This window comes from Euprymna scolopes, chromosome 9, assembly GCF_053919585.1.
Source record: "Euprymna scolopes isolate OS-2025 chromosome 9, ASM5391958v1, whole genome shotgun sequence".
NCBI classification, from domain to species: Eukaryota; Metazoa; Mollusca; class Cephalopoda; order Sepiida; family Sepiolidae; genus Euprymna; species Euprymna scolopes.
In genome coordinates, this window is record NC_136490.1 from 139,533,907 (window position 1) to 139,550,130 (window position 16,224).

The window sequence follows — 16,224 nt, forward strand, 5'->3', positions numbered from 1 at the left end:
AATATATAATATAACACGCCCTCTCTTCTAATCCATTATTAGAGATGACGCAACAAACACTCAACCCTTTATTATAGAGCAACAACGTAACATATATATATATATATATATATATATATATATTCTTATTTATACATGTAATATTTCTAATGTTAATCATTCTTACGTGCAAGCACCGATATAATGTAAAGGAAACACATAAACGACTGCTTAGATGGTGGAAACGTGAAACGGTAAAAGTCCCATACACGAATTACAAATATACGTGATATTTACCTATTTAAAGTGTTTATGCGAGACTGGTACGAAAACCGTATGTATACTCACGCAAACACATATATACACTCGCACGTATACATGTCCTTACCTATAAAAATGTATATGCCATGTGTAGGCATATAATGTGTATCTATGCTTGCTTATGTGCACGCACATAGGTATGATACCGGCACAATGATGTGTGTACCCGTATATATATATGCATATATATATATATATATATATATATATATACATATATATACGTATATATATATGTATATGTGTGTATAAACTTATATGTGTATGTGTGTGTACATATCTATCTATATATCTGTCTCTCTCTTTATATATATATATATATATATATATATATATATATATATATATATATATATATATATATATATAAGAGTTCTTGTTCACCGTAAAAGCATATCATTTGTTAAGAAAGAGGCGTTGGAACTGTAAGCAACGTAAATTTAAGCAAACTAACGATTACGAACGCTACTCAACTAAATTCCTGACTTGGAGTCACATTCAACCACCGAATATGCACCTTTTAGTCGCTGCCTTGATACTTTCCATCACAACTCTAGGTAAATGTTGTTGTTTTTTTGTTATTTTCTTTTTATATTTATCATGACTATTTTACAATCTTTTAGTTTCATTATTAATCCTAATTATTTATTTTTATTAAAAAACAACAATTTCATTAAGATATGTCAACGTCACTCACTCTAACAAACTTCCATTTAGTCAGTAAGGTTTATGTTTAAAATAAGATTTTAATTGTTAAACGCGTAAATTGAATTGGTTCATTTTAATATATAGTCATTCTTAATAGATGTATATGTGTGGGTATGTGTGTATGTGTGTGTATTGATTAGGTCGTAGAAAAATGTCTATTATTAAATTTGACTTGTGAATGTAAAGGTAAAACCTCTTTCCATTTCCTATATTCATCATTACTTACTCCTCTGTCAGTTTTTGGTCAACAAACTTGATGCTTGTATAGGTGATTTGGACCTGTGGAACAAATTTGATTTTATCTTTAGCTGGTAAAAATAGCTGTTAAGGGGTCCAAATTAAAAGAAAATATGAACACTTGAAAGTGCTCTTTTACACATGCGCATATATAGATTTATATGCGCATATATAGATTTATATGGTTCATTTTTTTAACTGTTTCTTATCCATCTGACGATTGCTCAAACCGCATCCACTAAGTTTGGAGCGCTTAATGTTCTGGTTTTGATTCTAGGTGATGGTACTAAAATCATATTTCTGTTAAACTTTTGAAATCACTATTATATATTGGGTACAATATAATAATCAATAGCGTATTGGCTCTATAATAATAAATACGAAATCTGCATGAATTAAAATATCATATTTAAGCGTATTTTACAATCAACCTTCCGGAGGTTGAAACACCATTACAGGAGACGAAACCGGACATATTCTTTCTAAGTGAAACTGGCATATGGCCAACCACTTCTCTAGACGAATTCATAATTAAAGGATACTAAAACTTAACATCTAAATCTGACCCCCAAGATCGCCATGGGCATGGAATATGTGCCTACATCAAAGATGGCTTTCCATGTGGTAGGGATATCTCCAGAGAAGACCCTAATTTACCTTATATGTGCTTTCGGGTTGAACTAGCTTACACCACTGCATTTATATTTGCCCTCTATCGCCCCCACAACAGTGGGGTTACTATCTTTAAGAGCATATCTGAGAAAATTGACTACATCCTGTCTGCTCATCCTTCGGCTAACATTCACATTTGCAGTGACTTCAATGTCCATAATGTGGAATGGCTGACCCACTCAAATAAAACCGATGACGAGGCGAGGTTTTGTCATGATTTTGCCATTGCCTATGACCTCACTCAGATTGTTCGCGAACCCACCCGTGTGCCTGATACACCCGGTCAATATGCAAGCCTTCTAGACCTTTTCCTCACAGCTTCCCCTGAGCTGTGTTCATGTTCCGTTCTATCTCCTCTGGGATCCTCTGACCACTCTGTTGTAGCAGTTAAGATAAAAATGAAATGTAATGTCTTCAGACGTACCTCTTCACCATACTGTATATCGATACTCTAAGGCTGACTGGGATAGCTTCCGTACATTCATATCTGACCTACCTCTGCATTCCATATTTAAAAAGGATGTGTCCTCTATAGTATCAGACCTGACAGAATGGTTAATTGTAGGCATAGACCGATTCATACCATCCAAAAACTTCCAACAAAAACCTAACAGCCAGCCATGGTTCTCCCCAGAATGTGCTGCTGCCATCGAGCACAGAAATCACTTTTTCCATAGCTACCAACGTAATAGATGTACTGAGACTAAAGCTGCTTGCAGGACTGCCAGCAACCACTGTAAAAGAGTAATAAAACATGCAAGAGAGCTATATGCTCAGTCTGGTAAATCCAAAGTAGCTGAGCAGCGGCTTGGTTCCCACCAGTTCTGGCAAATAGCAAACAGAATCCTGAACAGAAGCATGCGTTCTATCCCAACTATCATCAATGGACCTGAGGTCATCTCGTCAGCATCAGACAAGGCCAGACTATTTGCCAAGAACTTTGCAGCTAATTCTACCCTATGCGACAATGACCATAAACTCCCTGTATTTCCTCCTATAACAGACAACATGCTATGCAACATACAAATATTTGTGCGTGAGGTCGCCAAGCTAATCAAGAACCTTGATTCCAGTAAAGCAACTGGCTCTGATGGCATTCCAGTTATAGGGCTGAAAAGGTTCCAACAAAAACTTGCCCCCATACTTACAAAACTGTTTAAGCGTTGCCTTAAGGAGAAGTGCTTTCCAACACCCTGGAAAACCTCATCAGTATGCCATATATTTAAGAATTCAGGTGAAAAGTCATCTCCCTCTCAGTACAGACCAATAAGTCTTCTGTGTGTCATGAGTAAGTTGCTGGAATCCATATTAAATAAAGAAGTAGTCAACCACCTCAACAGAAACAACCTTCTTAGTGACATGCAATATGGTTTCTGCTCTGCAAGATCTACAGCAGATGTGCTAACGATTATATCACATAGGATTATTGAATCTCTTGACAAAGGTTTCCTTTCCAGGGCAATTGCTCTTGACATATTGAAGGCTTTCGATAAGGCATGGCATAAGGGCCTACTTCACAAGATTTCCAGCTACAGTATTACTGGAAATGTTTTCTCAATCATTAAATCATTTCTCTCTGATAGGTTCATAAGAGTAGTGGTTGATGGGCAGAAATCAGAGGCCCACCGTATTAATGCTGGAGTCCCTCAGGGGTCCATCCTGGGCCCAACTCTCTTCCTGATCTACATCAATGATCTCCCAAAACACATACTAAAATCATTCGTTGACATCTATGCTGATGACATGACCATCTATGGTAACACATCAAAGGCCGTTAATGACAAAGTTCTCTCTTATTCTCTCTCCTCTGATCTTGAGCGTACAATGGGGCAAGAGGTGGCTGGTTACTTTTAATGCATCCAAAACCCAGCTTCTATCTTTACATCATCAACGCTCTGATCCCCATCTGGCATCAATTGAAATGGATGGCTCTCGTCTTGGGGAGGCTCCATGTTTTCACAAGCTTCTGAGTTTTACCTTTACTCCCTGATCTGAAATGGAACACGTACATCAAATCTGTTACCAGGGACGCTGGGAAAATGGTGGGATCCTTCTACCACTCCAGAAGATATCTCACTACTAATGCAATTCTCTATCTGTATAAAAGCCAAATACGTCCAAGAATGGAGTACTGCTGCCACATCTGGGCAGGAGCTGCTAAAAACAACCTATCCTGCCTTGACAGAGTACAAAATAGACTTCGTGGTTTAGTAGGGGATGCCCTTTTCTCTTCCCTGCAACCTCTCTCCCACAGAAAAGACGTTGCGAGTCTGTGTTTGTTTTATCGTTATTTCCATGGCAGGTGCTCGTCTGAGCTCCAATCCCTCGTCCCCCATTGCCAATCTTTCACGAGAAACACCCGTCTGGCTGAAAGTACTGTCAATAATTTTCTCCACTCTTTATCTGTGCCAAAATCCAAACGTAGATTCCATAAGCAAAGCTTCTTTCTTAGAACTGCATGCCAGTGGAACTCTCTGCCGCTTGCCTGTTTCCCACCTGACTACAACTTGGACGTCTTCAAGTCCAACATAAACGAACTCCTGACAAACCGCCCCCTTAAGTAAGACACTCTATCAAAACCCCCAATACTAATGATTACTACAATACTATCTCATTGATTACTGTACACGCAATAACCCTTATCCCTGAGTGGCCTTCGGGCCTTGATAAGTGGTGACCCCCATGTAAAACAAAACAAAAAAATATTGTATTATAGAGGGTGTCCCAAAATGATCTGACGCATTTGTTGGTCAAAAAAATTAAATAACAATTAAATAAAGAAAATATTTTTTTTAATATACGTAGAATGCCATTTTATTTCACACAGTCTTAAATATTAAATCGGTCAAATGTTTCCCATTATTGCTAACACACGATTGCAGATGTTCATGAAAGTTTTCAATAACTCAATGGATCATTACGGATAGAATAGCAACAATTTTAGAACAAATAGCGTGTTTTAATTCTTCAAGAGATTGAGGGTGATGATTAATACTTCGACTTCAAATATCCCCACAAGAAAAATCGCAGGGGTTTAGATCAGGCGATCTTGCGGGCCAACCAATATCATCACGCAAAGAAATTAAATGATTTGGAAACATTTCCTTTAAAAAATGCATAAATATAGATATAATATAAATATAAATATTAATGTAATATAAATATAAATATTGATGTAATATAAATATAGATGTAATATAATTATAATATAGATGTAATATAAATATGAATATATATGTAATATAAATATAAATATAGATGTAATATAAATATAAATATAGATGTAATATAAATATAAATATAGATGTAATATAAATATAAATATAGATGTAATATAAATATAAATATAGATGTAATACAAATATTATTATAGATGTAATATAAATATAGATGTAATATAAATATCAATATTTATGTAATATAAATATAAATATTTATGTAATATGAATATAAATATTGATGTAATATAAATATTATTATAGATGTAATATAAATATAGATGTAATATGAATATAAATATAGATGTAATATAAATATAAATATTTATGTAATATGAATATAAATATTGATGTAATATAAATATTAATATAGATGTAATATAAATATAGATGTAATATAAATATAAATATTAATGTAATGTAAATATAAATATTGATGTAATATAAATATAAATATAGATGTAATATAAATATAAATATAGATGTAATACAAATATACATGTTGATGTAATATAAATATACATATTGATGTAATACAAATATTAATATAGATGTAATATAGATATTGATGTAATATTAACATAAATATTGATGTAATATAAATATAAATATTGATGTAATATAAATATAAATATAGATGTAATATAAATATAAATATTGATGTAATATAAATATAAATATTGATGTAATATAAATTTAGATGTAATATAAATATAGAGGTAATATAAATATAGATGCAAATGAATTTTGATCTAATTAAAATAAAATGCCATTCTACGTACATTTAACAAATAAAAAAATATTCTCTTTATTTGTTATTTTACAGTTAACGGCTGCAATATAGTCATTTATTTTGTCCATATAGCATTTTGATAAAGAAGATTTTACGTTTAAACGTTTTTGCCTTTTTTATTTTTGAAAGTCTGGCCTTAGTTTGTAAATCGGCCTTTTTGGGCCTATTTTCTCGAAGAAGTTGGCGTCAAACAGTTTTTTTTTTTTTGTGTGTGTGTGTGTGTGTGTGTGTGTGTGTGTGTGTGTGTGTGTGTGTGTGTGTGTGTGTGCGTGCGTGCGTGCGTGCGTGCGTGCGTGCGTGTGTGTGTGTGTGTGTCTCGCAAAGCACGCACATCGAGCCGATGTGTTTACACAAAGTTAAATGTAAGAATAAACAATTTAAGTTAAGATTCTATGGAAATGCTGGTAACTCCGGCGTTACACGGTGTATGTTATATACCGAAACGGATAACTAATGGATGCGCTGTGGGCCATGTCTACTGAAAACGAAGTCATTCTGTAATGTTCGCTAAATGCGAATTCTAGAATGAAGGTTCATGTCTGTGTAACCAATTAAGTTGTGATCAGAAGTTAATTGGAAAGGAACGGTTCATTATTTTCGCAACAATTGACTCTAGGGGAAGAGTAAAAGCACCCAATGACAAAAGGAAATAATTACGATGAATCACGGTAAGCGTAAACTATGAAATATTTGCTTCGGTCCTAACTGGGGTAGTAACAGTAGAAAATATTAAGTGTGTGAGGTATCCTCCTTCCAAGGTGAGTTATGACTTATTTTGAATAATAATTATTCTCTTCAGAAATAATGACCCAATTTGTGACTGTGGATGAAATCGAATGATAATAACCGGAACATATATATGGAGTACTGAAATGTAGTGTGATCCTGTTTGATTTATGTGTGGTAAGTTATGTGTGTATGCGTGTAAACTAGAATAGTGTAACCCGTTAGGTCATCCACTGACCTCGTCTTAAATTGTTAACTGCTGTGCAGATTAGTGCATGATTATCTAAGATTTTCTAACGGTTCCATGACTAATAAATGTACTATAAAAGTTTTACTTTAATATTTTCTATTCTTGTATTTTAAGGAAAAGCCAATGTGTTGAGAAGGGAACAGTCGGATAATGGGAAACATATTGGAAATCACAATGTCAATTTCGGTCGGCAACCTATGAATCACGGAACCAACCAGCACATTGACGATATTGACTTTCTGCCCGGATCCGAAATTCGAACTGGTAAGTAATCTATGTATCTATAAAAGTAAAAATGTGTGCGTGTGTATGTGTGTCTGTCTGTGTACACTTCCCTACCAAATAATTCTGTCAATTTTCGGTCTGCAGACTCGAGATTTTATATAAGGGTCTTTTTAATTGGTTTTCGGCCAGAAATTTCGCTGGTAAGGGATCAAAGTTCAACAATTTGACCTTTGAAAATTCTACCAAACTCCTCCGCCAATTTTTGGTCTAAACACTTGAAATTTTAGATGTAGGTTACTTAGACATGCATCAAACTTTATAATTTGATTTGAGCCCAAAACAATAAATGATAAGGTGTTATAATTGGGGTCGAAATTTAAAAACATTGACCTCTGCGGTCTCTACCAAATTATTTAATTAAAAATTTGAAATTTTACATAACGTGTTTCGGACATAAGGAAAGCTTTTTAATCCTTTTTTTTCTGAAGATTTGGCTGCCAAGGGGTCAAAGTTCAAAAGATTTAACCTTTGCAGTCTCTAGCAAACTATTAAGCTAATTTTGGGTCTAAACATTTGAAATTTTACATAAAGGGTATTCAGACATGCAGCAAGTTTTATAATCAGTTTTTGGGCGAAAATTTGGCTTCCAAGTGGTTAAAGTTGACAGAATTAAAGTTGCAGACTCTAACAAACTTTCTAAGAATCTGAATTTGTTTGTCACCGTTTCAAATTTTATCGTCATGGCGTCATGTCTAATAAACTTTTTAAACTTAACGAGTAAGGCTGAAAAGCTATTTGTTTTGGTTTCGATTCTTGCTGCTAGCACCCAAATCATATATATTTTTTAAATTTTGAAATCACTACTATATATAGGGTATAATAAAATAATCAATCGAGTGTTGGCTTTATTATTAATAAATAATAATAAATAAAATACGAAATTTGCCAAAATTAAAATATATTCAGGCGCATTTTACGACCGCGTAATGTCGGGGGTGGGGAGCACTACTTTATAATGAGTACAATATGATAATAGCGAATTGGCTCTATAATGATATTTCAATATTTCCTTTTCTCGACGCTTTCAATCTTCACAAAGTTCGACTTTCGTCTCCGTCGCATCGACTCTATCTTTCATGCCGAAATAGCTTGTAATTTAAAATAAGTATAGTTCTCGGTGTTCGTACTACTTTGTACGGTCTTACCTACTCAATTCAGTTCCAAGAACTCGACTCCTCTGCCCTCTCGACTTTGGATTTTTCATAACGTCTTTTTAGGGATACAAAACTTTATTGATATGCAAATCAATGCATATCAAACTACAACTTGATCGTCTAATGAACTGTCAAAAAGGGAAGGAAAACAAGGAGAAATAAATGAGAAAAACGTATTTTAAAATCGAAAGACGTAATTATAACACGGTGTGTTTTGCTCCATTTTAAAAATGTGTTTTTTCGGTCCAATCTTCCACACAAAACTGTCGAGATTGCAATTAGTACTCACTCAATCGCCTATCAATCCAATTAATATTGCTTTCGAATGTTACAAACTCAACTTAATTCCTGGCAAGTAAACCCTATAGCCTTCCTTGTGACCTTTCCTGTCTAGGATATATCCTGCTTATACATAAGGCTAGATCCACCCGAAAAAGTATGTTTTCCCTAATATTTATATTACCTAAGGTAGCCATCCATATTTGAAATACATAGATCGCTCAGCTGTCAGTGTACGCATGTTTTGCTATCCCGCCAGGTTAAACATTATTTTGTAGCTGCAACAAAATTCACCATACACTTATCAAATTAATTCTGGAATTAATTTAACACATCTTAAATAAGAAGAATGATTTATTCAACCGATCAAAATTTGATCATCTAGTGACCTGCAATGTGAAGGAGACAGAAAGACAAAAATAGAAGATACTTATTTTATGAGCCGATTCTTAATTATTTTAACGCTTGTCATAAAAAAAACGTTGGATCTATGTTTCCATTCAGACTGCCAGATTGCAAGCATCACTCCTTGAATTCGTCTGTTTGATGTCGTTTGAACCTAAGCTTTATTGTTTTTTATTCCCCCAAAACCAAAATCAACCTTGGAGAAACATAGTAACCACGCCTGTCTATGATGTATCACGTTTTACACGCAGTGCTAGATCTACATAAACAAATATATTTTTTATATTTAAACTAAGGTATGCACTAATATTTAACACACGCAGTCAATTACTTTAATTTTCAAACTTACGTTATTCTCTTAAACTAAGATTGACATTTGTATTATTTTTAGATTCTTCGAACTAGTGTTCTCATCTTGAGTGTTATTTTCACAACGTTTTGGTCGATGTAACCTCAGACTTTCTTCGAGTTTATCTTGTTGAATTCGGGAATGTTTCTGTTGAACTTGAACATGTGGCGTAGTGGATTCGGACTAGTGTTCTCATCTTGCGTTTTATTTTCACAACCTTTCAGTCGATGTAACCTCCGACCTTTTTCAAGTGTATATTGTCGACCTCTGGAATTTTACCTTTGAACTCACAGGGACCCGTAACATAGTGGATAAAGTACTTGATAAAATTCAGTTGTAAGTTGTAAGTGGATAAAGTACTTGATAAAATTCAGTTGTAAGTTTTTGGGTGTTAATCCTCGGCACGGGTAACACTTAAAATACAATTGTGAATTACTTCGGACTTCTACTCAATCATAGATAACGGAACAATAGCATGCTAAACCCATGGATTATAAAGGTTTCGCATCGAAAGTTTGTGTAGAATCCCGCGTTTGATAGAAATATTTCCAAATTCAACAAGTAACAACTGAAGAAGGTCGAAAGTTATATCGGTCAAAATGCTGTTGAAGTAACACTCAAGATGAGGACAGTAGTTCGAAGAATCCAAATAATATGAATTATCAATCCTCATCTAAAAAATCAGAAACATGAGATTGACATTTTAAACTTTTCTTATTTATATTATTTTTGTAGGCATCAAATGCGGTCATTTTGATGTGAAAGACACAACTCATCTGGTTTCCGATCCAAGTCATCCCGGATCATTTTATTTCTGTGTGGATGGGGTGAGTGTAGGGCCGATGGTATGTGCACAGGGTACCGTCTTTCATCCAGTCTACAAAGTCTGTTCATGGCCTGAGAATCCCAGACAACCCGATGATCGTCCACATATTTTGAGTTGAGGTCGATAAAGATAAAACATGCGTCAAATAAAAAATTCCGTCTCAGCAGCAACATCATAGAATTGTCCAATTTCGCAAACGTATTAATGTACTCACAGTAATAAAAAGTATACATTTTTCATTTTCTATCCTGAGTTTTTTCGATTTTTTAGATGCGGCCACCAAGAGGTACTATTAGTTTGTCTCACGATTAAGTTTTAAGAGTTATATATATACATATATACATATATACCTACACATATATACATATATACCTACACATCTACACATATATACATATATACCTACACATATATACATACATACCTACACATATATACATACATACCTACACATATATACATACATACCTACACATATATACATACATACCTACACATATATACATACATACCTACATATATATACATACATACCTACATATATATACATACATACCTACACATATATACATACATACCTACACATATATACATACACATATATATACTAGTGATGGGACGATTCCAATATTTTCCCGCTTCCGATACAATTATGGACTCCGTGCTAAATTTCCAATTCTGATACAATTACCGATTCCGATTTCCATTCTTTATAAATCTCTAATTATTTAATTATAAGATTGTTAATTTCCTCGATTTTCATAAAAACACATGTTAAATATGCAGATATTTTCCTAAATGTCAAAATACACTTGTGGAGGATGATCTATCGATTTCAGCTTTACTGGTGATTTAAAATCAATAAATATTTATCATTTTATCATTATTACCAGCAATGGAAGATTTTTAATTAAACAAAATCAAATAAAAGAAAAAGACAATTAAAAGAATCATTTTGACATCGGAAAACAGGCATTAATTTTTCCGATTCTGATATTAATCGTCCCAACACTAATATATATATATATATATATATATATTGCCCGGGCATAAAATACGCTTAAATATGATATTTTAATTTTACCAGATTTTGTATATATTATTATAGAGTAGTAATTTTAAGCTAAAAAAATGTATTTAGATGCTATCAGCTAAAATCGAAACCGAAACTTTAGCATTCAAAACTGATGTTACCACTGTACAAATGTGACACGCATATAAACTGATTTAAAATTAAAAATCCAAACTAGGAAATGTACAAAATGTTTAACGATTGTTCCAATTTTTACCCACTTTTGACCCCCTTAAAAACAATTTTAACCAGCTAAAGAACAATAAAAAAATTAAAAAAACGGCCCGTAAAAAATGCAATCATTCCCCTAGCACCTCTCTACGACTTTTAATTTCTGAGGAGATAGAGTTTGAAAATATGGAGACAGACAGACAGACAGACATATAGCCGTTTACATATTATACTAGCAGGACCCGTTATTTGCTCGGTGGAAGTATCCCCCCCCTCCAACACGTAAAAAGTAAAGTCTGGTTGTTGTTGGTGGGCCCCCGCAACCTGTCCATGTTAAGAACGGTTTTTGGAGTAGACCCTCCAACCTCCCCATGGTAAGAACGGCTGTTGGTATAGATATCCCGAACCTCCACAAGTGAATTACAGTGCAGAATGCAGGCTTTTATATCTTGAAAACTATCTGTCTGCACCAAATATAAATGACCGTGTCTTAATGAGTATACTGGAAAACTTATAAAACTCGTCATACTCAAGGAAATTTTGGAGTTGGATCTAATGTAAAAATTAGACACACACTCCCGCGAAGAAAAAAGTTGTAAAAGCCGAAAAGTGGGAAAAAAAAATAAAGAAACATACACCCCCCTCCCAAATATAGGTTCCAGTAAACTTAACTAGGAAAGCATTAACAACAACTACCCCAATTCAAAAAGGAACGCTGGGCGGACGGTTGGGAAATTGCATCTCTTCTAAAGTGAATAATGTAAAAATGTTGTTCTTTCACGTTCTTCCTTGATAGTGTTCAATGTTTGTTACTTTCAAAGTATAAAACACAATCATTATTGCGAGAGAGAGAGAGAGAGAGAGAGAGAGAGAGAGAGAGAGAGAGAGAAGATTAATAGGTTTGTGTGTGTTATGTTATAGCAGGTAGCGAAACTTAACCACCCCACCCTCCCCAAAAAATCCATAAATGAAAAGACGAAGTTTATGGTATATAGTGAGAACGAATGAACGTGGAGAACGGTTTGTGTATTTTTTTTTAAATATCCAAAATAGTAGCGCTACCAGAAGTGTTTTTAGAGAGAGAGAGACAGACAGACAGACAGACAGACCAGTACGTTTTGTTTATTTTGTGTTTTACCGGCTAGCGAAACTCAACCGCCCCACCGTTACAAATAAAAAAGTAAAAAAAAAAAAAAGACAGAAGTTACGGTTTGATATGAGACCGAATGAACGTTGTAAACGGTTCGTGATTGTACTTTAAAATAACCGTAACTTTAAAAAAGTAATAGCGCTAAAAGAAATAATTTGTTAGGATTTTTAGAGAGAGAGAGAGGGCGCGAGAGAGAGAGAGCGCGCGCGTAGATGATAAACTAAATACAAAGTAAACGGTAACCATTCGGTTAATTTTTTTTCTTGGTAGTTAATGTTTAAATATATGCGAGCGGCTAAGAAGTAAACAATCTATACGTAATTTTGGTTCTGTGTGTGTATATCGTGTAACAATTTGGCATAAGAGTTGTCTTGCAGACGCCATGTGTATAATCTCTGAGTGTACATTTTTGTTGAAGGTATAAAATCTGGCATCCAATGAGAAAGGGTCACATGAGCGAAAGGAGAAATTATTATTTTGTAAATCTGGAATCAGAAGTGAACGTTATTTCTAGGAGTTTAGGAGTCAGTTAATAAGAGTGACGGAGCAATACAAGTCTACTGTGTGTAATTTTACGTGGCGTAGAGTGGGGGCGATGAGAGCAGCTATGAATTAGAGAGAAAAATAGGAACTACTTCCTCTAACGGTATTGGCGATAGTGATTATTTCTCTCCTAGGATGAATTGTAGGATTCTATTATAAGGCCTAAATCTGTCTATTAAGAAGTTGTAAAGTTACATAATGTAGGGGCTAATATATATATATATATATATATATCACTGTTTATCTACTTTTGCATCCCCTTTTGTTTTTTGCTTTATTTTTTCTTCACCAACAACTAATAACCTCCATTACAGTGGACTTTTCTTGATATACGGTCGATTGTTTTTTGTGTTAATGTTGAACTCTGAATCAAATATATACCTATGGATCTGCACAACAGATGTACAATATATATACCAATTGGCTATCTACCTATATACATCTAATTGATTTTTTCCTCAAAATATTATGAAAGAAATCTTCCCGTGAATTGTTTCCCTATTTATATTCTTATATTTTTTTATATTTTGTAACTAAAACTCATAAATGCTTTAGTTTCATCTTATGCAGTAATCAGCAAATGCATAGGAATGCTAATATTTAGCATTCTTATCTCATTATTTTGCTAACAGTTTTTCCTCTGATGAGAAGAATAAGCATTCTTTGAAACTTTGTGGATTAAGGATTACCTAACACACCAGTTTTGGAGTATTCTGCCGAATAATAAAAACTAATTATAAACTTCTATTTTACAGCTTTGTTCTTACTATTACACACACACACACATATATATATACCTACTTTTACACACACACACCCTATATATATATATATATATATATATATATATATATATATATATCGATAGTATCGTTGTTAGGAATAAAATAATGAAGTTCACTTCAGTTTTTCAAAAATTATTTATTCTAACTAAAGCGATTTTTTTATTTTCTATTTATGGCATAAAAAAGGAAAATTTGGGGGCATAAACCAACCCCACTACAAAAGGAAGTGGTAATGTCTCGTTGGTACTCCTTTCAGAACCGAGGTCACTTTGACAAAAAAAAAGGAAGGTCTAATGATTCAAGTAAGCTCCTAGATTGTCAGAATGATGTCAATGTGAACCTGCTAATGTTCTTTTCTTATAAATCTCTCTTAGATTTGAAGATTAAATTGCAGACAAATTCGTCACGTATAACAGTAGACCTTTGATTCCATATTGCATGCTATCATCCGCATAGATAACATTCTATTTAAACTGTTTGTTGGATATTGCTAGGTGCCCGGGAATGACATCAAAGGAAAATCAGTCAGATCCCGGATGCAGATGCCCCCGAGAATGATGTCAAAGACGTCAAAATGGGGGATATGGAATCTCCAGAGATTAGGTCAACGTGACTGACCATTATTTCAAGACAATGCATGGTGGAATGCTTTGATGTCATCTGTGCCAATAAAATAGAGGGGCAGGCAAAGAACATAAGAGAGAGCGACCATGATGAGCAAACTAAGCGACACATTTTTCTCCATTGCTAAAACACACCAACCCTGACACACATGCCGTCACTAATGTTATAACTGTCATTCTGAAATCGAAAAGATTATTTTTGAATAAACAAAATATTTTATAACCCAGCTGTGTGTTTTATTTTGCTGCCAAGTGTATATATCGAGACAATAACAAAAGTTGATTTTTTTTTTTTAAATTATATAGAATGAAAACACATTTGACGACCGTCCACAGCAAATATATAACATGTTTTCATTCCATCTTTTCAATGGAAATCACTCCAGACACAGCATGAAACAACTTGATGTAAGGAACTTAAAAAATACAACTTCAAGGTCAAAATAACAGCCAACAATAAGTGTGAGATTCCGAACCAGAAAACAAAAATTCTTATTGGTCAAAAACATTGTTGATGGAATGTGAGTACTAAAAAGGACAAAATAAGTGAAGTGCAACATAAAATTATGACTGAGCTATAATGCTGGAAAGCCGGATGCTCCTCCTCCAGCTTCTTATATAATTACTAGACAAGCAATCAATCCCTCCTCTGTCCTCTGAACACCCGCAACTTGAATACTAGCAGAACACATGATCCTACCCATACCTCAGTGGCAGTATCTCTCTCTCTTTTGCGCCATCTCTCTTCTCAAGGTAGGAAGAAAGAAAATCAAGTAATTCCAGTAAGAACAGTGTGGTGCAAAAGGATGCCATGTTTGCAAACAAAGACATTTGAGATATAGCCGGCCTACTGAGGAGACATAAAGCCTTGCGTCCTATCAACAACAGTATAATGAGAAGCTATGGCATGTTAACCTAACTGCTGTGCACCTAAATCAATTCACAGGGATGAGCCTGAGGAAGAAGGGCGAAGCTGACTGCAGATTTTTCAGAGTTGCAAAAGAACTTAAAACCTACGTTTTAATTTCAATTGGATCCACTTATAACGACATACATGGTTATGAAATGACTAAAAGAAAAGATGGACACATCAGCCCACATCATTCAGATTGGCTAACCACCAACTTGAAGCTTACGCCATGTGATGCATGGAATCACAAAAGTCAAGTCTATTGGGAGAACTGACCTTCTGCTATGTCACAAGGAATTATTTGCCCAAGGACAGCCACCTGAAATATTTAATAAAGAGAGACAATGATAACCCTGTCTAGAAAGGTAGAGAGGGAAGAGATTGAATGATACATGGATTATATTGTTCAGCACAGAGTTCTCAGAAAACTTTGTTATCGGACATGTTACTTCCTTTGGATATTTTATTTTATCTGGATTGCCGCATGTGTCAACAAGTATTTCATCTATTCTGTGACATACTCCCAGTGATATATATAATACATTTTCTTCTTTTGTGTTCACACCCACCCCCGCCCTTCCTTCTTGGCTCACTGAGTATTATATGAACATTCGGGGAGATTGAACATGTTGTAATATAAATAGTTTCATCTAAATTATAAGTTGTTAATGCATCTTTGTCATTTTTGCCGTCTATATGCTCAACTTGATTATTTTATAAGAGTGATCAGAACTAGAAAACGTGTGACTAAAGGGACATAACTCTTAC

General features: G+C 34.1%; 1 protein-coding gene across 1 annotated transcript; it reads left to right on the forward strand.

The window, feature by feature from the left end:
* The first annotated feature begins 686 nt into the window (after positions 1 to 686).
* LOC145285018 (uncharacterized) lies at positions 687 to 10,448 on the forward strand. Its single transcript, XM_080134100.1, has 3 exons — positions 687 to 857; positions 7,019 to 7,168; positions 10,112 to 10,448. The coding sequence occupies exons 1-3, from the start codon at positions 812 to 814 to the stop codon at positions 10,318 to 10,320; spliced, it is 405 nt and encodes a 134-aa protein (XP_079990226.1). The 5' UTR covers positions 687 to 811; the 3' UTR covers positions 10,321 to 10,448.
* The last annotated feature ends 5,776 nt before the right edge of the window (positions 10,449 to 16,224 follow it).